Raw genomic sequence first — 24,243 nt, 5'->3', positions numbered from 1 at the left:
TCCATGGCTCTGGCTCTCTGGTGCCTCCGGAAGGCAGTTCCTCCCTGCCAAGCTGCTGCAGCGGCCCAAGCCTAGCAACGCCAGTGAGTGGACTTGGGGCGCAGGCTGCCGGGATGGGGAGGGCTCGCGGGGGGGCTGTGCACCCTCCAGGGGAGTTCGGGGGGAGAACCTGGTCTGGGAGCAGCCCCTGGGCACAGCTGGCCCCTGGGGTCTATAAAGGCTCATGGGGATTTGCCCCTCAATGAACAGATGTGCGGGGAAGGGGGAAAGGTGTTGTGTTTCAGGGGAGTTGGGGGGGGGGGTTCAGCCCTCAGCACTTTTCTTTGGAGTAATATGGCCCTCCCGCTTTACGAGTTGTGCGGGCCTGGTCTAAGATGTGTACTGATGCTGAGTGTGATACTACTGATGCCTAAGGCATCCCAGAGACACAGCGACTTTCGATCAGCCAGTGCTGATGTCAAGAGGGCAACTGCCAAATGGCAGTTGTAGGCACTGAGGGGGTCTTGTATTTCTTCAGTACTGAGCTGGAAGTTGAGCTGGAATCACTTGACCCTGCCCTAGGAGCAAGCTTAGTTCCTGGGAAGAGGGGAAGGGCTGAAGCTTCTCCTTGTGGAAAGAGGGAGATCCGTATCAGAAATCATGTCTGCCCAGTGATCAGATCTCCCTGGCCTTGGTGAGGAGGTGGCATTGGCCTTCAGTGCCACTATGGTAGCAGGTACCAAGGTGGTCTTTGGTCTTGGATTCTTGTCCGATGGCACTGAGGATTTTTAGCTGGTCCAGCCAATGTCCCTAGTGACCAGTTCCATCTTATCGGTCATTGCCTGTTCCTTGGGGTCTACAGTTCCTCTCTCAAGCAGCCAAAGTACAACTTCAGGTGAGTGTTCCTGGATTATCTTGTCCTGTTAGAAACGAACTGCAAACCGTGCTGCACTCTACCAAATGACCCTCACCAAGACAAAAGACAGCAGCTATGGCTGTGTGAGAGTGGAATGAGTCTGGGGCAAGGAGGACAGGGTGTGAAGCCCCCAAGGACACAGAAGTTACCATTTTAGGTTAAGATCATGATGCAAAGAACCTAGGAGAAATTTAATCAATTAATTTTAAGTTTTGAAAAAATAATTTAACAGGGAATTTTTCTGGAATTTAAACCTAGCTAAGGAACTAGAGGAAACTGCAAGAAAATTCCAAAGGGTAGCGGGAGGACACTGCTCATGCCATCTTGCTGCCACAGGTGGTAAGAGGAAATGGAGGGATGACTGTGGCCGCCTTGCCCTCTGTGTCTTCGTGGTGGGCGCGCCCACGGGGATGCTCACAATGCAGCCCAATTGAGACTGCTGTTTCTAGATTCCGATCTCGTTTGCTCAGGTGCCCCTAGAGTGGGTTTGATATGCAATGAACACACATTAGAAGAACAGCAGGATTCCATGAAGCTGTTTGTCTGAACAGTTCTGGATTTGATTCTCCCCATGACCAGCCTACACCACCAAGTGACTCCCAATACCTGCACTGCAGGGTCGCATTCGGCCAATTAACGCCTGCTCCCTTGCTACCCAGTGGCATAGGCCAATGGCAGCTGCAGATTGAAATGGCTCCCGCCCCCCATCCCAGTTTGAATGGTCAGCCCCACGTTCCCTGGGAGAGTCCTGCAGAGTGGTTAGCCTGCACGAAAGCTTTTCCTCTGCCTACGCCAAGAGGTGCCTTAAGTGGGGCCTCAGCCACCACAGCCAGCTGTAGGAGGCTGCTCCAGCCGCAGGACAGGACCCAGATGGCTCTTACAGCCAAGAGCCCATCTCCCCCTGCATGGGCTGTGAGCAGCACAGGCTGTGTGGAGGCCCGGGTGAGAGTAGAGAGCATCTTGGCCTGCAGACACTGGAATACCAGCTCCTCCAGCCCAGGGAGAGGGGATTCCAGAGGGCTCTGCTGGGGGGCAAGAAGGGAAGAAAGGAGTCAATGCATTCTAAGAGAAACACGGCTAGCATTTTTATTAACCAGGGAAATGGACCCTAGACACCAAAATACAGGACAAAATGGGCTTGCTGGCATCAGCCCCTCTGCTTGGCCCAGCTCAAAGGACCTCTCCAGGTGCACTGTGCTTCAGTCCAGAGTACTACTGAGCTACCTCCACGCAAAGGGCAGCCAATGGGGAGAAAGAGCATCCCAGAAACCACGGCAACCCAGCGGAGAGGCAGAGCCTGTGCTTAGGGGCGCCTGGATGTCACCTGAAGCAAGTGTAACGGAGGTGCTGAATGCAGGCAGAATGGCTGCACGGGAGCACAGTGCTCAGGGATTGGTGGGGAGGCTCACATTCTAGCTGCAGTTCTTAGGCAGGCGATAGACACCACCGGAGTAGATGAGTTGCTGGTCCCGGACTTTCTTCTGGAGGAAGCCTTGCAGCTCCTGGATGTCAATCTCTGTCACCACCGGACCCGTCATCACAAACATCTTCAGCATGCTGTGAATCCGCTCCAAGGACAAGCTCTCCAGGTTGGTCAGCATTGCCTGAATATATGTCCAGAAAAGCTGCAGGGGGACACAAAGGCAGAGGTAAATCCCAACCACACCCCCAAGCCTGGCATCCCACATGCTTCACTACAAACCAGGGAACAGAGCCTTTGGGAGCAGATGTACACCTGAGACAGCATGAAAGGGATCTGCAGGACTGACAGTGCATGTGCTGCACTCCGCTGCATTCGGAGCCATACAGACCCACCCTTTGCAGGGTCAATGCCGAACAGCAGCGCTAGGCGTTTTAGGACACAATGCTGGGGAACAAGCTCTGGCTGGCAGTGCGCTAACAACTCCCAGTGGCCAAGTACAGGCTGAGTCCCTCCATGTTCCATGGCAGCTCTCCTTATCCTCTCCCAGTGCCCACAGAATCCCCAATGTCTGACGCCAACAGGATGCTTTCTGGCTGCTGGACTTCACACCCCTTCTTAGGAACCCAGAAAGAATGGTGGAGCCCAGGGCATGACCCAAGGCGCCTCTGGCTGGACAGTGGTCATTCCAAGCCAGAGGAGCTGGCTTATCACTGCTTTTAGGAATTCTCGGGACCCTCTGAAAGCAGTTGGTTCTGGGACAGAGTCCCTCCAGAGACTGGAGACACGGTGTATGGCTGGCTTCTAGCCTGTGCCTCGCAGCCCAGCCTTGAGGTGGGAGCATTAGCCCCATTCGCCCTAGATTGGTCATTCTGCTAACGGGAGGTGACTGAAACAGAGCAACAAACCACCACACAAAGGAATGGCGAGGGTCTTCCCACTCTGGAAACACCCAAGGTGCTCAGGAAAGTACCTGCAACTCCTCCTCTTTCTGGTCAGCCTGTGATGCCATGGCAGAGTCGCCTTCTTCATCGCTGTCTATCAGAACCACCTTCTCCACCAGATCCTTCTGCTCCTCCTCAATCACTGTGAATGTGCCCTGGGGATCCTCACGAAGGATGCCCTGCTGCAACCACAGGGTCATCTTACGCCTCAGCGATGTCACGGGAACCTTCAGCACTTCACTCAGCTCCGCCAGCGTCCACGTACCTGAGGGGGACCACAGGCACCACAAGGAGGAGTAGAGTCACTCCGGGGTATGGGAGTTGGACTCAACACAGCAATGCCCAGCCCGGCATCAAGATAACACTGCCACCACACAGGCCTGAGCCTGCATACCATCAGCACAGGCATTGCCAGAGCAGATCACATTAGCACTCCCTCTAGCCCAGTGTCCTGTCCCCAGCAGCAACTTCCTGTCAAACCAGGCTGCACAGGAAGGGCAAGAATCCCCATGGTGGGGTATTCTGGGATCATGTTTCTCCCAAACCCTGTACGGGAAGGGCAGGCTTAGATGCCTACGCAGGATTCTAGCCCTTCTAATGTAACAGTGGATGTTCTCATTATCCATATCAATGGCCAGGCCTTTTCTGAAGCCTGTTAAGCACTTGGCCTCTCTACCCTCTTGTAGCAATGAGTTCTTTGGGCTGATTGTGTTGTGTGAAAGGATTTCCTTTCACCAGTGCCAGCACTGCTGCCCTGCAGTTTCACTGAATACAAAAGTCAGATTCACCTCCTCTATCACAACAGTCATCCGACCCAGGCCCCCAAACATCCCCAACCTAGGAAGTCACTGAACAGGCTACTCAGAGGGAACTGCGGCAATCTCTGTGCACTTGGGATGGCACTGAACTGGCACCACCAGAGGGAGGGAGCTGGGGGGCAGGACGTGAGAGCAGGGAGGGGGCAGGCAGGTGTGGCGGGAACTGAGGGAGGAGCTGCCAGGGGATAACTGCGCAATGTGTTCCAGAAAGCAGGTGTGTGCTGAGCTGCTGCGCAGGGGAACAGGCCTCTCTCGGAGCAGCAGTAAGAGTAGAAGAACCATGGCCAGATTCAGTGGGCTCTGGATCTGCTAGCCTAAGTCTCGAAGTGTTCGGTCTGTGAGAGCAGAAGTGGCCTGTCCTGCCCAGCAGAGGGCGGTGGTGAACACACCAGGGAGCGTGGCTGGGCCCACCTGGCCTCACTCACTCTTGCTCTGGAAGTGCAGGATGATGGCTGCATGCACAGGAGACACGGAGAGGGAGACAGTGCGATCCGCCAGCTCCACATCCAGGTTCACCAGGCCCAGGTGATGCTTCCAATTGAGAGTCCTCATGGCCTGGAAGCAGAAGCAGCAGCGACTCACACTTCACATGCATGACAGGTCACTCACTGTTATCACACTGACTGCCACTCACGACTAGAACCGCCACTCCCTGCAGCCTGCACCGTGCTCAGCCCCACACAGCCACTGCTCTCCCACCAGACACAGGCACAGCCCCCCTGAGCTGCCCCTCCCCAACAGTTACTCAGGCCTCTGGACCTAACCTCTGCCTCCCCCTCCCCCATACAAGCCATTGCCCAACCCCTCCCTTTCCAACATTGGCCCTGTGTCACCCAGTGCTGCTCTCCTCTTCAGACTGCGCTGCAGCAGGGGTGGACTGGGAAGAAGGCCTGAGGGCAGTTGGGGCTCGTTTCTGTCCAGAGGAGCTATTCAATCGGAGCAGGGTTCCTTTAGGAGTGATGCAGCCCCTCCAAGACGGGAATGGGCGTCACCTCGTAGGCTGAGAGCTCTCTGCCCACTGGGCCAGGGACGTAAACCATTAGACAGAGGCTATTTGGCATTTCCTCCCTAGACAGTCTCCTGGAGGTGGGGAGGGCACTGGCACCCCACACCATGTGCATCTCCCCTCCCCATCAGCAAAGGCCTATTAGGGGAAGACTAGACACAGACGGGCTGTCTGGCATGACAACGATCCCAGGAAGCCCCCCGGACCCGGCCAACTTCCAGCCGGAGACAGAATTGATCTCAGACAGCAAGAGGTCGGGCAGTGGGGATTGAATTCAGAGATGCCAGGTTTCCATTTGCTGTCCCCATGCTGAGGCCGCTGTGTGGAGGTTAGCTTATGGGAACCAGCTGGGTTTCCGGGCACACATCTCTCACTGCTTTGAATTCAGTTGCTTTGGCTAAGCTGGTGCACTCGTGTGTGAACATTTATAATGGTTTTAAACAGGTTCTACTGGTTTAGCTTGTGCCTGTAGAACGTATTCACACAAGCTAAGCTGCTCTAAGCTGTGTGAAATCAATACGGGAGCGTCCACACACGGCTGCCCCGGATTTGCCACATGTGGATAAAATCAGCCCTTCTGTTAAACCACTGCCACTGTGCAGGGCTGGCCTCAGCCAGCAGGCACCCTACAAACTGCCTCGTTGGTCTTACTAACGTTTGGTCTCTGCTCTGCCTGGCGCGCAGCAGGCCGGGTAAATCCACGCAGCTGGCTTCACAGAGATGAGAACCCCTCATCTCTACACAGAGGAGAAGGAGCTTGGAGCCTCCACCTTGACTCAAGGTCTGGTTAAAGGGGCATGAGCAAAGGTGTCTTCTGCCACAAAGGGCTACAGGCTGCTGGAGACGAAGGGAGAAGCCTAAAGACCCATGAGGAGACGTGCATTGCCAGGGATGCAGGGAACAAGTGGCACCAGATGGGGAGCAACAGCACCTTGGAAGGGCCAAGAACACAGCTTTGGCAGCAACCAGCCATTTCTCTTTCTAATTACCCACCATGCTGCCTCCAGCTTCTCCGCCCGCTCTGTAGCCCCTGGTGGAACAGGGTCTCCAAAGCCAAGGGTGAGGGAGCCCCACTCTGCTTTCTCTCTCGTGGGTGCCAGTTGCCCCCCATTGCTAACTGCAAGGCATCCCCTGCCCTAGCTAGACAGATCACAGGGCTCCCTCACCTTTAACTTCTCATACTTCTTGGAATAGGCTTCCATGGCCTCCTTGATTTGCTCGGGGAGCTCCAGCTTCTCCTCTTTCAGCGGTGGCCAGAACTCGCTAGACAGGATGACAGCAACGAGGCTAAATGGGGGCCTCTCCTCCTCTGGGAGCTTCTCTTCCTCATCACGGATGTTGGTGTTAATACGCCGCGAGTCAGCCATATCCTGGGGAGAGGCAGGACACAGCACCCAGCTCAAAGTGCCTGCTTTTCTCCTGGCCAGGCTCCGAAGCAGAGCCAGGGCTGGGCCCCTCAGCAGGCCAAGCGACTTGAGCTGGAGAAGGGGGCATGAGAACTGTCTGCAGGAGAGGATGTGGACATCAGATGGCCGTTTGTCCCCACTATCCACTGAGGAGAGCACCAGACTGGCTTTAGCACAGACGGCCAGGGAGAAGCGGGGATCGCCCCACGCCGGCAGCCTGCTGTACCTGCTCTAATGACAGACGGGATGACAGCCCCAGATTCACCAGCAAACCCACTCAAGGGCTCAAAATATGGAAGGACTTTGACCACAGTTCTGGGGCCCCCACATCACCCCCACTCCCCATGGAGCCCCCTCCATCTCTCATCCAGAGTCCCAGGGAGCCCCTGCCATTCCTCATGCTGCTTCTGTCCCACTCCAAAAGCCCCCACCTTACTCTGCAATACCCCCAGAGGCCCCTCTCCAAGGCATAGGCTCAGATTTAAGGCAAGCGTCCCACAGGCCACCCCTGGCTGCCATTCTCTGCGTCACCGAGACGTGCCGTGGAGCACACACCAAGCCCTGGCGCTAGATCATCAAGAACCTACTTTTAACATGACCTCACAATAGTGCATCTGGGCTTCGCCAAATCGCAGCTTCAGCAGCTCCACGTTGCGGATTTCCCTGAGAACGACGGAGGCAGAGGATCACAAACAAGACCTTGGGAAGAGAAGCTGAGTCCCCTGCACAGCGTACAGCGGGGAATGGCAGTCCCTTTGAACAAGCTGCCCCTGCAGTCTCTGCTACCTCAGGCGGATGGTCCCAGGCATTTGAGTGAGGAGGGACACACCCACTTCCAGGGTGTTCACCCCTCTGAGCCTGGGGCTGCTGCAGGAACTTCCCATCCCCCTGCCGTTGAGCTGGCAGTTTGTACCTGCCCTTGCCATCCCTAATTAACACCACAGCAGCATGCCTGGCCCCCTTGCCAGCCATTCATGCCAGACCGCCTGGCTTTCATTAGCCCCATTCCAAAGGTGGAGGAACCAACGTGACTTGCCCAAGGTCAGCAAGCAAGTCAGAGGCAGAGCTGGGACAGAACCCAGGTCTCCTGACTCCCAATCCCATGCTCTTCCTACTGGGCAATGCTGCCTCCCCACAACAGCCTCTGCAGGCCTCCAGTGCCCCTGAAGCAGATGTGATGGGGCCAAGAGGATCCTGGGGAGGGGAAAAGCCTGTTCTCTTCCCTGGACTCGAACTCTTTACCCTCACTGAGCAGCACAGCATCCTCTTCCTAGCGTCTCAGGGCTGCCCAGGGCAGCCTGTAACAGACTGAGAGGCCAGGCATTCAGCTCTGTGGCTGACCTTCCCTTCCAAAGATCCTGGCCCACACTGCCAGGTTCCTTGCCTCTCATGGCCCATGCTGCTCTCCTGGCACTAGCCACACAAAGCCAGAGGCCATTTCACTCCAGTCTCCCTCCAATGACAAGTGTCCAAGTAGACAGCCACAGTTCAGTGGGTGAGATCACGGATTTCAGGCTGGGAACCCAGAACTGCGGAGACAGCCCCACATCAGACAAGGCCTTGCTTGGGATTGCCTGGCTGGGGCATCTCCCCTGCAGACCCTGGGGGTGGGTGCAGGCCTCACCTTTCAGCGCTGTAGTTGAACTGGTGCAGCAGACGGTCGGCCAACAGCGTGCGGTACTCATTGATGAACAGATCCTTGCTCCCATAGATGCTCACCAGCAGGCTAATGATGTCCGAGGAGCGGCGCTTGGAACTCAACTTCCCTAAGAAGACATGCCAGACCAGAACATGAGACACAGAGCCCCCCCATCTCCCCAGGCTCTGCCCCATGGAGGGCCTGGGTCGAGCAGCGCTCACTCACACCGCCACCAAAGGGAACAAGGAGGAAGTCACGGGCTGCGGCACGTTCAGGTCAGGATGGGGGCAGCTGCGGCTAACCTGGGTCAGCATCAACTGGGTCAGGCAGCCAGTCCTCTGGCTCGGAGATGTCGTCGTCACTCTCCTGGCCATTTTCCAGCGTCACTGGGTCAGCTTTCGAGAGCTCATTAGCTAAATCACCAGACCCTTCGGCATCGCCCGTTAGACCCGCCACAATCTGCCGCACAGTGTCCTCCCTGGTCCTGTCCAAAAGCAGGAGGTGAAAGGGGCGGGGTTAGCAAAGGAGTAAGCCCAGCCCAGCCTGGCATGAGATGTACAGCTGTCAAACACAAAACTGGGGGAGTAGTAAATTATAAACTGCACAGGTCACTAGCGAAGGGGACCAGATCGCTTGGTAAAGTGGGCACAGACAAACAATATGCATTTTAATGTGGCTAAATGTAAATGTATACACCTCAGAAAAAAGAATGTCAGCCACGCTTCCAGGGTGGGGGCCTCTATCCTGGGAAGCAGTGACTCTGAAAAAAGATTTGGGGGTTGTGGTGGATAATCAGCCGAACATGAGCTCCCCGTGTGCCGATGTGACCAAAAGAGCTAATATGAACCGGGGATGCATAAACAGGGGAATCTTATGTTATCTCTGTATTTGGCACTGGTGCGACTGCTGCTGGAATCCTGTGTACATTTCTGGTGTGCTCGATTCAAGAAGGATATTGATAAATTGGAGAGGGTTCAGAGAAGAGCCATGAGAACCATTATAGGATAAGAAAACATGGTTTATAGTGACAGACTCAAGGAGCCCGATCTATTTAGCTTAAGAAAGAGGCGGTTAAGGGGTGACTTGATTACAGTCTTTAAGTACTTACATGGGGAACAAATATTTAACAACAGGCTCTTCCATCTAGGTGAGAAAGAGCTAACATGATTCAATGGCTAGGAGCGAGACAAATTCAGGCTAGAAATAAGGTGTAGGTTTTTAACAGTGAGTAATTAGCTATAGGAACAATCTACCAAGGGTTGCTGTGGATTCTCCATCACGGACAATTTTTCAATCAAGACTGGATGTTCTTCTAAAAGCTCTGCTCTAGGAATTATTTTGAGGCAGGTCTCTGGCCTGCGTTAGAGAGGAGGTCACTGACTAGATGATCACAATGGTCCCTTTGGCCTTGCAAGCTCTGAGTTGTATGGCACAAAACAGAATATTGAAAGGTCTGAGCACCTAACCAAGGCATAGCTTTGCAATACTAAACACCATTGCTTAAAGAGGGAGTCGTTCCAGTTAATAGTCTGGGTAATACAGCAGTACAACTCTTGAAATGAAAGAAACAAAAACCCTCCATCAAGAAAAGGATCAGAGGAAGTTACTGTACATCAGCACCATCTACTGGGTATCGATGGAAGTAGCACAGAAACAGCTGAAACCTGAGAGCCACTAGCAAGTGTCCAATAAAAATAACAGACTTGCCCTCCTCCAACTAACCCGCAACAGCGTGTAAAACTTGAGGTCATTGTGCAGGAGCCCAGAACGAGCCACGCTCACATGGACAGTGTGACAGGGCGTACAGACCAGAGAGGAAAGTGCCAGAGATGTCCTGGTGGTAGGGGCTAACCCTGCCCCTCCGGCCCTGTCAGTCTTGTATGATAGGGAGGAGGATGTAGTTAGCAGGGGCAGGAGGTGCAGGTTTGCCTCAAGCAGGGGACTGCAGGAGTGAGCCCTGAAGCCACAGACAGAACTCCTAGCTTGGAGACCTTTACCTCAACCCAGAGAAGAGTATAGCAGACTCCAGGTAAGACGGACAGGCTGAGCCCAACTCAGGCCTTGTCTCCAGAGTTTTGTCGATGCAAGTTACACCGATGTACAGCCACCACTGTAATTAAACCGCTGTTGCATGTCCACACTATGCTTCTTGCGTCAGTGGAGCACTGCCACAATAGCATCTCTTGCACCCAGGGCCGGCTCCAGGCACCAGCCTGGCAAGCAGGTGCTTGGGGCGGCCACTCCGGAGGGGGGCGGCACGTCCAGCTATTTGGCGGACGGTCCCTCGCTCCAGCTCGGAGCGAAGGACCTCCCGCCGAATTGCCGCCGCAGATCACGATCGCGGCTTTTTTTTTTTTTTTTTTTGGGCTGCTTGGGGTGGCCAAAACCCTGGAGCTGGCCCTGCTTGCACCACACACAGCAGTGCACTGTGGGTAGTGATCCCACCATGCAACTGGCCACTGAGTGCTTTGGGACAGGTTTGCAATGCCACATAGGGTGTGGACAGCATCACATGATGAAGGTTTCTCAATCCCATCATCCCATGGGCATCCTATTAGATTGCCAGCTGCTTTTCAACTGCCCCGGTAACCTGCAGCCCAGCCATCTCTGTCAGAAAGCCTGGATCCTGCACTGCTCTTCAGTATTGTGCTGTGCGTTATGAACACAAGGCTACAAGAGGAGCCCAATGGGCGACTATTCAGCTGAGGGAGGCTTGAAGGAGTATTTTAACACTGAGCCACAGTGATGTGTGTTGCTGTAGTGTGCTGAGCCTGGCACTGTTTGTTTGCACTGTGCTATGAACCTAGTAATGATTGCTGTGTGCCCCCGAAAAGCAACACATTGTAAATCACGTTTTAAAGTAGCACTCTGTAATCTGACCAAACTGACATTGCTGAGGGGGAGGAGAGGGAGAGTGTGTGACAGAGTGTGTGTTGGGGGGGGCGGGGGGGGAGGAGAGGAGAGAGAGAGAGTGTGTGTTGGGGAAGTGTGTATGTGTGTCAGCATGCTGGTGCAGAGAGCTGGTGTCCCTCTGTTCCCCCACCACCACCGGCAGGGGGAGGGGGACACCCTGACATCAGCCCCCCACCTCCATCCCCACTCTGCACAGCACAAGTCTCTTACCCAACCCAGTAGCAGCCCATCCTGCCTGCCTGTTGCTGTGCTCCTAGCCCAGGAGAGCAGGATTCTGTATTAATGTTTTGATTCTCCCACAAGTTCTCCCACAGCCTCCTCTTCGCAAACCAAGGAGATCCACCCCCTCCCCTGTAGTCCAGGCAGGAATGTGTTTGCTGCCAGGAGCCGGCATGCTCAGCTGGGCAGTAGCTATGTGAACTCTCCACACTGAGGAATTTCAAGCTTCCTAGGGCTTTGAAAGGGGAGGGGCACATGCCTGTGTAGCTGAATGCAGGGCAGTGGAGTTCAAAACAGTGAGCAGAGCAATCATGGTGGGCATTGTGGGATACTTCCTGGAGGCCAGTAAGGGCGATTTAACTAACTTTGCCACAAAAAGCTCTACACCTTTCGTCGAGGTGGTTTTATTTTGTCGGCAAAGCAGGAGTTTTGTCGGTGGGAGGAGCATTGTAATGCGTACACTTCCACCGTTCTGTCAGCAAAACTGTGTAGTGTAGCCAAGGGCTCAGACACCCAGCCAGAGCGATTTCCCCAACCCTCCCTACATTGGTGCTGGATCTTTGGCAGCACTGTAGACTTACCACCCCTTTCTTTGCAGGGGCCACAGGAAGGGAGTATCCCTGAATATGTTGGGGTTTGAGACTTTCATTTTGATCCCTCATCCAGAGAGATTAAAGAAGGTGCACAAAAGGGCAGAGCTGCCCCCACAAACAGTAAGGAAGTGCTGGAACTACCCAGTGTAGATAACTGGGCATGGTCAAGTCCTCCACGGACCCTGTCAGACAGCCTCTGCCTTCCTCCCCGGTCACAGGACTTAGAGTTCTGACTGAACCCCGCAAATACGCTGCAGAACCCAGACGGGCTAGCGACACCTGTACCAGCCACATGGACAGACTCTCCCGATCCAACTGTTACCAGGATTACAAAGTGATGAGATTTCATTTAGAGATTGTATTTCGCTGTGTTCTTTAACATGACTAATAGAGCCATCTTGTTGGGGCTACGTTCTTTCTAATGGCACCTTAGAGACTAACAAATTTATTAAAGCATAAGCTTTCGTGGACTACAGCACACTTCTTTGGATGCATATAGTGGGCTGTAGCCCACGAAAGCTTATGCTCTAATAAATTTGTTAGTCTCTAAGGTGCCACAAGTACTCCTGTTCTTTTTGCGGATACAGACTAACACGGCTGCTTCTCTGAAACCTGTTCTTTCCAATGAGACCTCAAATAAACATACTTGGATTTTAACTAACTAATGCTATATGCATATTCCTCCTTTATAAAACCAAGCAAACTGGCCTAAGAAAAACTTACACAACAACTTTAAGAAACTGCTCTTGATGTTTTAAATTAGTCCTCTTCGTACCAAACAATTCCAATAGCAGGGACCACATTCCTAGTCACGCCTTAAGTCAAGTGCATCCTTATTCCCTGGTGAATTATTCGAAGTGGGACAAACGTATTAGAGTGCTAAAGAGTCAATAGCCTGAGATTATAAATCAATTATTCCTTGGTACAGCTGCTTGGGCCCCAAAATAGATCTGTGTTAATCACAAGACCGCATGTGTGTTCTGTACATGCCTAGAACGTTTGTTGTATCTACACTTAATGGATGATGGTTTACTGATGTGGTTCTTTGTGAATTTAATAAACTGTTAATTGGCTAAGAATAACCAAGTGTCTTGGTTTGAGAAATACTGTCCAAAATAAAAGAACCTAGAGCTTAAAATTAGTAAGCTAGTGCTCCCTGGACTCAGCAGAAAGGGTTACCCTAATTACATTCTATCCCTTTACCGGCTACAACACTTAAACTAGATCTGCCAGTTTCAGATGTTAGATTTCAGCTTTAAAATCTACTGGCAGATCAGAAGATTCATTACATTGTCCCATTCACACTTACCTCAAGTACTTCCTGATGGGCTCACAGGCCACCTCCAGGATAACCATGGAGGGGTCCAGTTCTCGCAAGGCCTTGATGGCCGAGATGTAGAGAGTAATGATGTCCGACGTGTTGACTCCTAAAGCAAGGGGGAAGAACAGGCAGAGTCTCAGAGCAGCGAGCAAAGCTCGGACCCAGGAAGGGCCCTAAGGGAGCCTTAGTTAGATCCAGAGAGCTGGAGGAGAGGTGCTTGCTGCAGTGCCCTGGTCAGATGGAGGGACAGAGCTCCATGTGTCTGGGCAGCAGACTCCAACCAGGGAAGCAGCTGAGAACCAGCTCAGCACACACTGAGCACTCAGCCCATACAGCACTTTGGAGAAGGCTTTGAGCAAAGACAACCTTCTAACTCGTTCCTTGCGGCACTGCAGAGAAAAGGGGAACTCAAGGTGTGGGACAGAGCATTCCTACAACACACTGATATCCAAGAGCGCACTAGCGCGGAGGGGGCGGGGACATGGTTACCGCACGCTCACCTTGCCATGGTAGAGCGGCTTTCCAGGATATCCCCACTCACACATGCCCAGCCCCTGGGGGGACACACGAGGGATGAAACACTCACCGGGATGGAGAAGCCGCATTTCCAGAGCGCTTTTCAGGGAGCTGAGCAGCTGCTGCCTCTGATTGGTCCTTTCCAGGCAGAACTTGAGATCCTCCACAGCTGGCTTTGACTCTGGAAAATCTACAACCCAAAACAGCAGTCAGAGAGGGTGCCAGGCTCCATAAGGAGGCGATGGGAGAGCACAAGATGCCCCAGGACACATGGGGAGGGGAAAGCAGGATTGCATGGCCACGAGGCAGGTCTGGGCTGGCAGGCAAGGAGAGAGAGAGAGAGTCAACACAGCCTGGGCAGCAGGCAGTGGTCATGCTCACCACGGATGATGCTGAAGAGCTCCTCAATGCGCATGCTGGCATAGATGCGGTAGAAGAACCTCTGGACGTGGCACCTCCAGCGCTTCAGGGTGCTGCTGGCCTCTGGGGTGGAGTGAGCCATGGGGCTGTCCTGCAGGAACACTCTGCTAAGCCAGCCAATCACCTTCTCGATCCACTGCACAACAAGAGGGACAATAGCGAGAGCCACACAGCCCAACCGTGCCAGCCACCATCCCACACACCTTCAGCAGACGGGAAATAAAGTGTACATTTTTAACAGAGTAATTAGCCATTGGAACAATTTACTAAGGGTCATGGTGCATTCTCCATCACCTGACAATTTTAAAATCAAGACTGGAGCAAAAGATCTTCTGTAGGAGTTACTTTGGGGCAGGTCTCTGGCCTGTATTATACAGGAGGTTAGACTAGCTGATTCCAATGGTGCCTTCTGGCCTTGGAATCTATGACATTCACGGCAGGCTCCTGGGGCACACAACTCCACGCTAGCCACCTGAGAGGAGCATTGCCCTCTGCCATGGTCCAAACCCAGCTCTGACTAGAGATCACTGGTCCCTAATAGACAGCAGTGCAGCTAGAGGAAGCATCATCGGGGGAGTGAGTTAGCAGATGCAGCCAGATTTGAAATAAACCACAGGAACACCATGAGACAGATCCCACAAGCCACTCCTGCTAACACAACAGATCTCATGTGTCCAGCAGACATGCTATATTCTGAGCACAGCCACTAACCATGTACCCTACGAGATCGTCGCAAGTCAATAGCCAGACCTGCAGCAAAGAGGACTTCCACGACCTGCATAAGAGAGAGAGATGCGTGTTGAAGTACCTGTATCCCTATGAAGGGGGGGTGACTGGAGCTGCATTTCCTAGCCTCCTGAGATGTGCCCCAGGTACACTGCCAAATGCTGCAACACCAAGTTGCCACCTGCTGAAGATCTACATTCACAAAGTCGTGGGGATGCCCATCCTTGAATGAATGGCTCTTCCCCAGCAGGAATCCCCAGGGCCAGCACTAGGGATGGCGGTAGCATTTCCTACCAGACAACAAACCCTATCACCCTCCTTACTGGCCATATGGAGCCATCAGCAAAAAAGAAGCAGTTCAGTAGTACTGATTATCAGCCTTCTTTATTATGCCAAAAGAGTTGTAATGAGGCACTGGTTAAGTTGTCAGTATCCAGCCAGAAATTACTGGAATCCATCCGCATACTATATGCGCAGTTCCGTAATATACACTACGTAATTAATTACAACCCCAATGTAATTTATTACAAAATCCTTGTTTTTACTTTGGTCTTGATCATTTTTAGGCATCAATGGGGAAACAATGAGTACTGACGACTTCCTCAATCTTTGGACCATACCACCGCAGAAGACTCAGTTAAATACCATGCTCAGTGGTACCTTACACGCTATAAGAAATGTGTCCATAAACTGAATTAGGGAAGGTTGGAGAGGAAATACATTGAGCATCAGGAAATAGTTGAAGATGCTGGTAAAAGTGCCAGCTGTGGGTGAGACTTGCCTTATACTAGGTCCTGTGGCGTGCACTTTGAAAACACTGCTTCTTCTGTGGTAAACCAGAACCCAAAGGCATCCACCTACTTTCAGCACCTAAATCAGGTGAGAAACTGAATGAAGCAGTCACTCTTAGCAAGAGCATAGCATGGAAAGTAAAGTTTAAGTGGCTGCATGGCTGGGATGTTTTTCCCAGAAGCAACCATGCACCATCCAGACTCATTAAATGCTGTTAAATGCCAAGAAGGGGCAATTTTAAGCTACAGGATGAGGTTACTCACACTTGCAATCCATTCACATCTGATGGACCAAAGCTTAATATCATGACATAAGCAGTCTTCAGTGATGAGACAGCTAAAGCTGTCAGTCAAATGGTTACTTTGGATCATGACTTGTAAGAAGCCTTCAAAACCCGAAGAATTATCCAAGGCTCCATCAATCTATGGGTTCCAATCAAGAATGCAAGAATAAAGTCAGAGTGAAGGTGGCAGAGACTCTTACAGAGCTGACTGCAGACAGGTCATTGTTTGCTCATCTCCTGGTCATGCCCAGATCTCAGTGTGATGTTGATCTACGTGAGACTTTGGGAAATACAAGTTCTCCATGATGCCACAAGTGATGTTTGAATACAACAGAACAATACTTATGTGCCAGGCGAAAAGCAAACTACACATCTTGCATGTTTTTCATAAGCCAGCACCTACTGACAATGTGACTGATACCTTATGCCAGCAAAGGCCTTTCAGAGTACCAATCATAGATGGTATGGCTGAGGTACAAGCTCTCGACAAAAACTGTTTACACCTGCCGAGATTTGGCTGAACACTTCATGAGGCTACATAGAAAATACTGGACCTGTGATGAAGTCCACCTTGCGTTTGACACTTATGTAGAGGAATCAATTAAAAATATTACCAGAGAGACTCCATGGTATTACGCTTGTCCAATACAAAATCATTGATTCCATCAACATCTCCAACATCACAATGAACTGTCTCATACCCACACAAAGGACAAGTTAACCACACAGCATGTGGAGAAAACACTCCAGAATGAGAAGAATTTCTCGAAGAATGTCATCGCATGGCATAATAAAGCTTCTGCCTCCCACTGTTCTATGGAGTTTCTTTGTTATTCCCAGGAGGAGGCTGACACTAAAATTATCTTGCATGCCATCAATGCCACAGAGAGAGGTGCTACTTAACTCCAGATTTTTGCACAAGATTCAGACCTTCTAGTGTTCTCTGTGAGATGTTACCCAAGACTTCAGCAAGATTCTTTTTGTGCCTGCTGCTGGGGAACAGAATCGCTGTATATCCCTCAGAGATGTTTTCCTATAACTCAGACCATAAAAAGCCACTGCACTGCCAGGTTTCTATGCTCAGGATGTCAAGTATCAGGGGGTAGCCGTGTTAGTCTGTATCTACAAAAACAACAAGGAGTCTGGTGGCACCTTAAAGACTAACAGATTTATTTGGGCATAAGCATTCGTGGGTTAAAACCTCACTTCTTCAGATGAAAGCTTATGCCCAAATAAATCTGTTAGTCTTTAAGGTGCCACCAGACTCCTTGTTGTTTATGCTCAGGATGTGGCACTACTGGAAGGGTGGCTGGAAAGACCATATTATCTTACTAGAAGGCATTTGATTCAGTCTCTGAAGACTCTCTCCTTGCTCTGAAGGTGCTCGGAATGCCTGAGACAGTCACTGATGAGATCATAAATGCACTGGAAGTGTTCATGTGCCGAGTTTACCATTTGAAGACCAACATTACGACACTTGCAGAGTTATGTTGGTGGATGTTTTGCAAGAAGCAGAGAAAAGGAGAAAAATTGCCAACCAACAAGGGATGCTTTTTTACCTGCTATCAAGAGGGCAAATTATCAAGCCGTGGAATGACTCTGGGATGGTTGAATGCATCCAAAACTACCTTCCTCATCAGACATGGATGGGTCTTGGAGGATGGACTGATCCACACCAGTTGCGTGTGAATACCATGCACTCCTGAATCAATTCTTTAGCTAATCAAATGCTCATGTGCAAAAACCACATGCTGCAAACATTTGGCCAGCAGCCTGCCTTGCACAGAGATGTGTGAATGCAGCATGGACAACGATCAGTGTGACAACATGTCTAACAGTGGTGCCCTAGATGGAGACAACACTGATGATGACTTTGATGAATAAATGTTTTCAATCCTACATGTCAAAGCTAACTTCCCTAGGTTTACCAAAGATGGATATCTTTATGTGAACAATGCATCCCCGTGGTAAAGTATAATTTAAAAAACATTGATTTTTAAACATTTTCTCGAATATATATCTACATAATTGTTCTAGGTTTGTCATGTTTGGTTCCATTGTGTTTGTGGGAGAAAGGGCTTTTGAACGATACCCAACCTACCCCATTTCTGACTACACTGTTTCCACCAACTGGAGGACCTGGACCTGGGAGCTGAGGGGCAGTGAGTCCCCCGCTGCCTTGCCACAGAGGGTGACACCATTGAAATTAGGATTCTGTAGATTTTTACAAATCAAATGACATCGCCCTTATCTTTCTATCACTAACTTGCCCACAGAATGAGATTTTACTACATTATGCTCCCAAATGATGCAGCTGTTAGTCCAGAGGCAACATGGGGGGACATGCAGGATCATGTGCCCCCCTCAGATTTGTTGCTTGGCTTGTACTGAGCATGCTCAATAACACTGCTGAAGCCGGTTGCCCTCATTCTGCCCCCACACTATCAGCAGCATGGGTCCTCTCTGCAGCTCTCTCCCTCTTTATAAGACTCAAGGTACCTTCCCTTAAACCCAACTGGGCAGCAGGTGAATTCAACCCTGCTCCCTTTCTTGCAGGGTGCAGTCACCCTGTGACAGGGAGCTTCTAATGGGGTTCTCCAGGGATTGGGTAGGTCCAACCCTATTTAACGTTCTCATCAATGATCTAGAAGTAAATATAAAATCAATGCTTATAAAATTTGTGAATGACAAAGACTGGAGTGGTAAATAATAAAGACAGTGCAGTCATACAGAGTGATCTGGATCACTTCATAAGCTGGGCCCATTCAAACAAAATGCATTTTAATACAGTCCAAGTGCAAAGTTATATATCTAGGAACCAAGAATGCAGGATGTACCTACAGAATAGGGGGCTGTATATGGGAAAGCAGTGACTCTGACAAGGACTGAGGGGTCACAGTGGACATGAGCTCCCAGTGCAATGCCGGGGCAAAAAGAGCTAATGCAATCCTGGGATGTATAAGCAGGGGAGGAGTGAGTAGGACTGGGGAGATGATTTTACCTCTCTATACGGCACTGGTGAGACCGATACTAGAATATTGCATCCAGTCCTGAGGTCCACATTTTTAAAAAGCTACTGAAAAATTGGAGAGGATGGAGAAACGAGCCACAAAAATGGTTCGAGGGCTGGAGAAAAATCCTTACAGTGAAAGACTTAAAGAGCACAATCTGCTTAGTTTATCAAAAAGAAGACAGAGGCAACTTAATTATGGTGCACAAGTACCTTTATGGGAAGAAAACAGCAGATACTAAAGGTCTCTTTAATTTAGCAGAAAAAGGCAGAACAAGAACCAATAGCTAGAAGCTCAAGCCAGATAATTCAAATTAGAAATTAGGCACAATTTTTTAACAAGGGTGATTAACAATTGGCGCAAACTCCCAAGAGAAGAGGTGGATTCTCCATCTCTTGAGGTCTTCAGATCAAAACTGGATGCTTTTCTAGAAATTATCCTTCAGCCAAACACCAATTATTGGCCTCAGTACACAGATTCATAGAGTTTGAACATCTCTGCCAGAGGATGTTGTAAAGGCCAAGACTATAATAGGGTACATAAAAGAACTAGATAAAATCATGGCGGATAGGTCCATCAATGGCTATTAGTCAGGATGGGCAGGCATGGTGTCCCTAGCCTCTGTTTGCCAGAAGCTGGGAATGGGCGACAGGGATGGGTCACTTGATGATTACCTGTTCTGTTCATTCTCCCTGAAGCACCTGGCATTGACCACTATCAGCAGACACAATACTGGGGTAGATGGACCTTTGGTCTCACCCAGTATGGCCGTTCTTATGTTCTGAAAGCTAGAAGGGACAATTGTGATTATCTACTCTGACCTCCAGCATAACCCTGAATTAATTCTTTAATTAATACAGGGGAAACAATGAATTGTAATGGCCTGTGTTATGCAAAATGTCAGACTAGGTGATCACAATGGTCCCTTCCGGGCTGAAACTATGTGAATCTATGAAATGGAGTATTTCCATGGGCTTCTATGTCAACAGTTTAGGGGGCTTGGCAGGTCAAGTTAGGATTTATTCAAATAGGAGTTTCATTTTGATATCAACCCTTTAACTTGTGACAGAAACAAGCACATGCCGCCACCAGAACAGCTCCTGGTGGCTGTGGGCCTTACCTCCTGGAACTCATTCAGGAAAGAGTGCTCATACTCTCCCCTGCATCTGCGCTCCATCCTCTCCTCTATCATCTTGTGCAGGATGGTGGTGACAGCATTCGCACTCACTCTCTCCAGCAAGTTCAGCCTGTGACTGCAGACATAAACAGTGGCCTCGTTCAAAACATGTAGACAGAAAAGCACAAAACAAAGTGCAAAGTAACTGGGTTCAGGGGAGGGAAGGGGTAGAGGTCCATACTGCACATTGGTTAGCATGTGTCAGATTAGGAACTGGCCTCTCTCCACATAGACAGAGGAGCATTTCTAACCCTGCCAGATGTCAACATTGTATGGTTCTTGGGTGCTCAAATACCAAGGTGATCGGCATTGTGTAAACATCTAGCTGGATAACGGGGCCACAGACTTGAGGGGGATTGGGTTTGCTCAGTAAGCAGGGTGTTTATTTGGGAAGGGTTTTTATCTACTAGGAAGGAAAAAAAATTAGAAAATAGGGCAACTAGAACCAAACTTACAACATCAGACATTAATGAAAAGAAAATTAGTGAGACAATATAAAACTCATGGATTCCAAACAACAGGATATGGTATAACGTGATATAGTCCAAATCATATCAAATTGTTACACTAGTCTACTGGGGAAAAGCAGATCTGGAGACAAAATACATATATTCTATACAATGAAATGTTACTTATAACAAAAATAATGCCTTTTGAGCATTTCACAGGTTTTGGCCATCAGAAAGTTCATCAAACAACACTACAAAGGAAGAAACTCCTTTCCAAACTTACAACACAAAGGGGTTTTTTTTCCCATTCCCAGACAGGCAGAGAAGGTAAGGAGTCACATTCCTAGACCTTTCATTCCTTCCTGGTCTTTGGTTTTATACAAAGCCAAAAGTTCAGTTAACGTTACATCAAGTTGGGGGTTAGATATATTTTTTTACACATACAACACTCTGTTAATCCTCGGTGGGTAATCTTAGGGACAGACAGAATGTCCAGCTATAGCTCCCTATCAGCACAGAGGATCAGAGAACTGGAGTGGGAGCTTTCCCATCCCTCAACCAAAGGGAGAGGGGTCTGGCTGTTTAGTAAATCTTTTCTCCCAGGGGCCTGTCAGGAGCTTACATTAAATCAGCAACAAAAATAAAAACCAAGAGATTTTAAATAGACTAAGAATCCATTCCCCTCTCAAGGGTTCAGGTCCTATTCTCTCCTGTGATGGTATAACCCCATTAGTTCTCCAATCGCCTATAGCAGCTTCCAGCCAAACACTGCCAGTAAGACCTGATATTTCTAATGGGGAATCAAACAGGACTGTTTTTAAACCCCTTATACAGGCCTTCTCCATATATCCCCGAGGAGTAATGAAGGGCAACTGTGCTTTGCACCCTTGGTACCATCAGATGTATGCTCATGCATCACCAGAACCTGTTTGTCTAATAATATGCTCAACCACAGATCATGGGCTTGATGCAAGCACCACTGAGTGAGATTTTCTGGTCTGTGCTGTCCAGAGAAGACTTGATCATAAAGGTCTTTTCTGGCCTTAAAAATCTATGTAGCCTGCTGATGGGCTCCTATGCGGGTTGTGTGTTCATTCTGTCTAACAGACCCCTCCCTCTAAGATACGCACAGGATTTCATTGAGCTGCTGAAACTGCTCCATGGCTGTGGGACACCAGCACTGCTCTTTCTTACTGCTGCAGCCCATGCACTGCAAGCCGTCTCCTCCTCCATCCTCCATATCACTCTCTTGTTCATTTTCACTCATGCTGCTCTCGCACACGTTCATTCGGTCTTCACCCTTCTTCCACTGCCGCATGTAAATCTTGAAGGTGCGGCTGTAGAACTGCTGGATCATCTCCTGGAAAGTCTTTGTGGTGGTGAAGAAGAGGATGGCTTTGAACATGGTGTAGACTTTCTCTCGCAGCATCTGGGAGCCTGTTCCAAGGAGCAAGCCCATTTTGGTCCATTTTTCCAGAAGGTCCAAGCTGTTTAGATAAGGGTCTAGGCGGCACTTGAGCAGACAAAACGCATCCAGGAGAAGCAAGGAGCACTGGGGTTCTTCGGCCGTGTTTTCATACTGGCCAATACAATTCCAGAACTCAGGGGCTATATTTGCCTGAAGGTCTGTCTGTAAAACTTCAGTGAACCACTCTTCTAGGACAGAGTGCAAGTCATAGCGCTGCAGCACTTCCACAGCAGCCCGCAAATCGCTGTCCTTCAGCAGCTCCACTGAACTGGATCTGGGGGCTGCCTAAAGAGAGACATCAAGTTAAATACAAGCATGGGCACCAAAAAATTACTAACGCTGGACTTTGCAAACCAGAAGAGAGACCACTTCAGAGAACAGCGAGCAGGATATGATCGGAGCCTGTCACCAGGAGGGAGTTGGGTCACATGTGTGTCAGGGTGACTGTAGGTTACCAACCAACTGCTGTTTGGTGTTCCCTCTTTGGAGAGGCTGGGGTCTGAGTCTTGCTCCTGATGGGAAGGTGCCCACATCACAAGCATGAACACTGCAATTAGCATCGACTGCTCCCCTTGCTGGCAGCTGCCATGGAAGCCATAAGCTGACTGGCCTATTTCTCTGTCTAAGAGCAGGAAGCCACAACGGCAGCCATTCTGCATGAATAATGGCTCAGGTAAACCCTCGAAAACCAGCAGAAATACTCAGACCAGCCTCAGAGCTGGCAGATTAGATTTAGAAACAAGATGAATTTTTCTAGACAATGCAAAGTGAATTGGTTCCCAAATTAGAAGATTCTAAAAACAGGGGCACGCTCTGAACTACTGTGGAGATCCCAAGGCCTGTGGACATCCTCTTGTGACCATCTTGGACTTTGGAGGAACACAAACTAAGGAAATTCCCACATACAAATGTTGTTAGAATGCAGGCAGACATCCATTTCTCTGGTTTGTCACTTTTCAAGAACAACTGGATATAAACAAAATTTAGAGACCCAGAAAATTCAGATTTCAGAGTAGAAGCCGTGTTAGTCTGTATCCGCAAAAAGAACAGGAGTACTTGTGGCACCTTAGGGACTAACAAATTTATTAGAGCATAAGCTTTCGTGGACTACAGCCCACTTCTTCGGATGGAGGAAATTCAGAGTTAAGTCTGCGCTTATAAGAGGTCCACAGGCACTACCTTAACTCTACTGTCCAAGTGATGCCCTATTAAAAAAAGAAAGTCAGGATATCTTACTCATCTATAACACACGTACACAGCATGGTGAAAGTGGACATTCCTCCCCCAAAAATCCTGCAAGGAGCTGAGGATGCTCACGAGCTCCCAGGGTGGGGCTCTATGATCCCATGTGTTGCCAATTAGCCATGAACTAGCAATGTGTCCATGTGCAAACCTCCCAGATCATGAAATTACAGCATTTCTGAGAAGAGGCAAGGCCAGCACAGTAACAAACCCTAGAAACAAATATGGGACACCCATGAGAAAACCAGTGGTCTGTATTTCTGATCCTGTCCCTGAAAGGAGCAACGTCACAAGGAGGTGGCTGTGCCTAGGACAGCGGCGTTAAGACCGTCTAGTTACCGAACCTGTCAAATACTGGATATTTGGGCCTCTTAACTCCGGGATTTCGTAGTTCCTGACATGGTTTGTTCAGCTATTAACAATACACATTTCTACTGTAGTAGCACCAAGAGGCCAAACAGCTAGTGCCCCACTGTGCCAGGTGCTGTACAGCCCCGGTGACCCTCCCTGCCCCCAGGAGCTTAGCCCCCGAACAGCCTCTGAGGGGCCCTTCCCTGGGATCATCCAGGCCCGCTCACAACCTGCACGTCCCTGCAGCGGGGGGTTTGGCGAGTCCAGGCAGCACCAGCGAGTCACACAGAGCAGGGCCTGTTCAGGGAGCTCGGAGGGGGCGGGAAGGGGCCCAGAAGGGGGGGCGGCATGGACATGCCTGGCGGGGCCGGCTCGGGGGCAGGGAGCCTGGCGGGGAGCCTGGCGGGGCCCAGTTGGGCGGGGGCCCGGTTGGGGGGACGCGGCGCCGGCCCTGCCGCTCTCACTCACCAGCCCCAGGGCGGCGGGCGGCACCAGGCCGGTGCTCAGCGCGTGCCAGGCCGCCGAGAGCTCCGGGCCGGGCCCCGCCGCCTCCATCCGGCCCCGCGCGCCAGGAGGCTCTGAGGCGGGAACGGGGCGGGCGCTGGAGGCGGGGCGGGGCCTGGGCCGGAGCGGG

The 24,243-nt window shown here is 50.6% G+C and overlaps 1 protein-coding gene across 2 annotated transcripts; it reads right to left on the bottom strand.

The window, feature by feature from the left end:
* Positions 1-1,955: 1,955 nt before the first annotated feature.
* On the bottom strand, positions 1,956-24,235 carry ANAPC2 (anaphase promoting complex subunit 2). Of its 2 annotated transcripts, none has more exons than XR_010593587.1 (13): positions 24,078-24,235; positions 21,679-22,301; positions 20,043-20,175; positions 14,072-14,246; positions 13,761-13,880; positions 13,163-13,280; positions 8,431-8,612; positions 8,114-8,255; positions 7,077-7,152; positions 6,250-6,453; positions 4,489-4,632; positions 3,289-3,524; positions 1,956-2,520 (listed from the first exon to the last, which is right to left on the bottom strand). XR_010593587.1 is itself a non-coding variant. In XM_065572131.1 (13 exons), exons 1-13 carry the CDS (start codon positions 24,162-24,164, stop codon positions 2,308-2,310), a joined length of 2,439 nt encoding a protein of 812 aa, XP_065428203.1. In that variant the 5' UTR covers positions 24,165-24,235; the 3' UTR covers positions 1,956-2,307. The 2 variants fall into 2 exon arrangements, 1 of the variants encoding a protein (XP_065428203.1); XM_065572131.1 differs by having other exon boundaries at positions 4,503-4,632.
* Positions 24,236-24,243: the final 8 nt, after the last annotated feature.

The sequence above is a fragment of the Chrysemys picta genome, chromosome 18 (assembly GCF_011386835.1).
Source record: "Chrysemys picta bellii isolate R12L10 chromosome 18, ASM1138683v2, whole genome shotgun sequence".
Classification (NCBI taxonomy): domain Eukaryota; kingdom Metazoa; phylum Chordata; order Testudines; family Emydidae; genus Chrysemys; species Chrysemys picta.
This window is presented reverse-complemented; position numbering and strand designations above follow the sequence as displayed.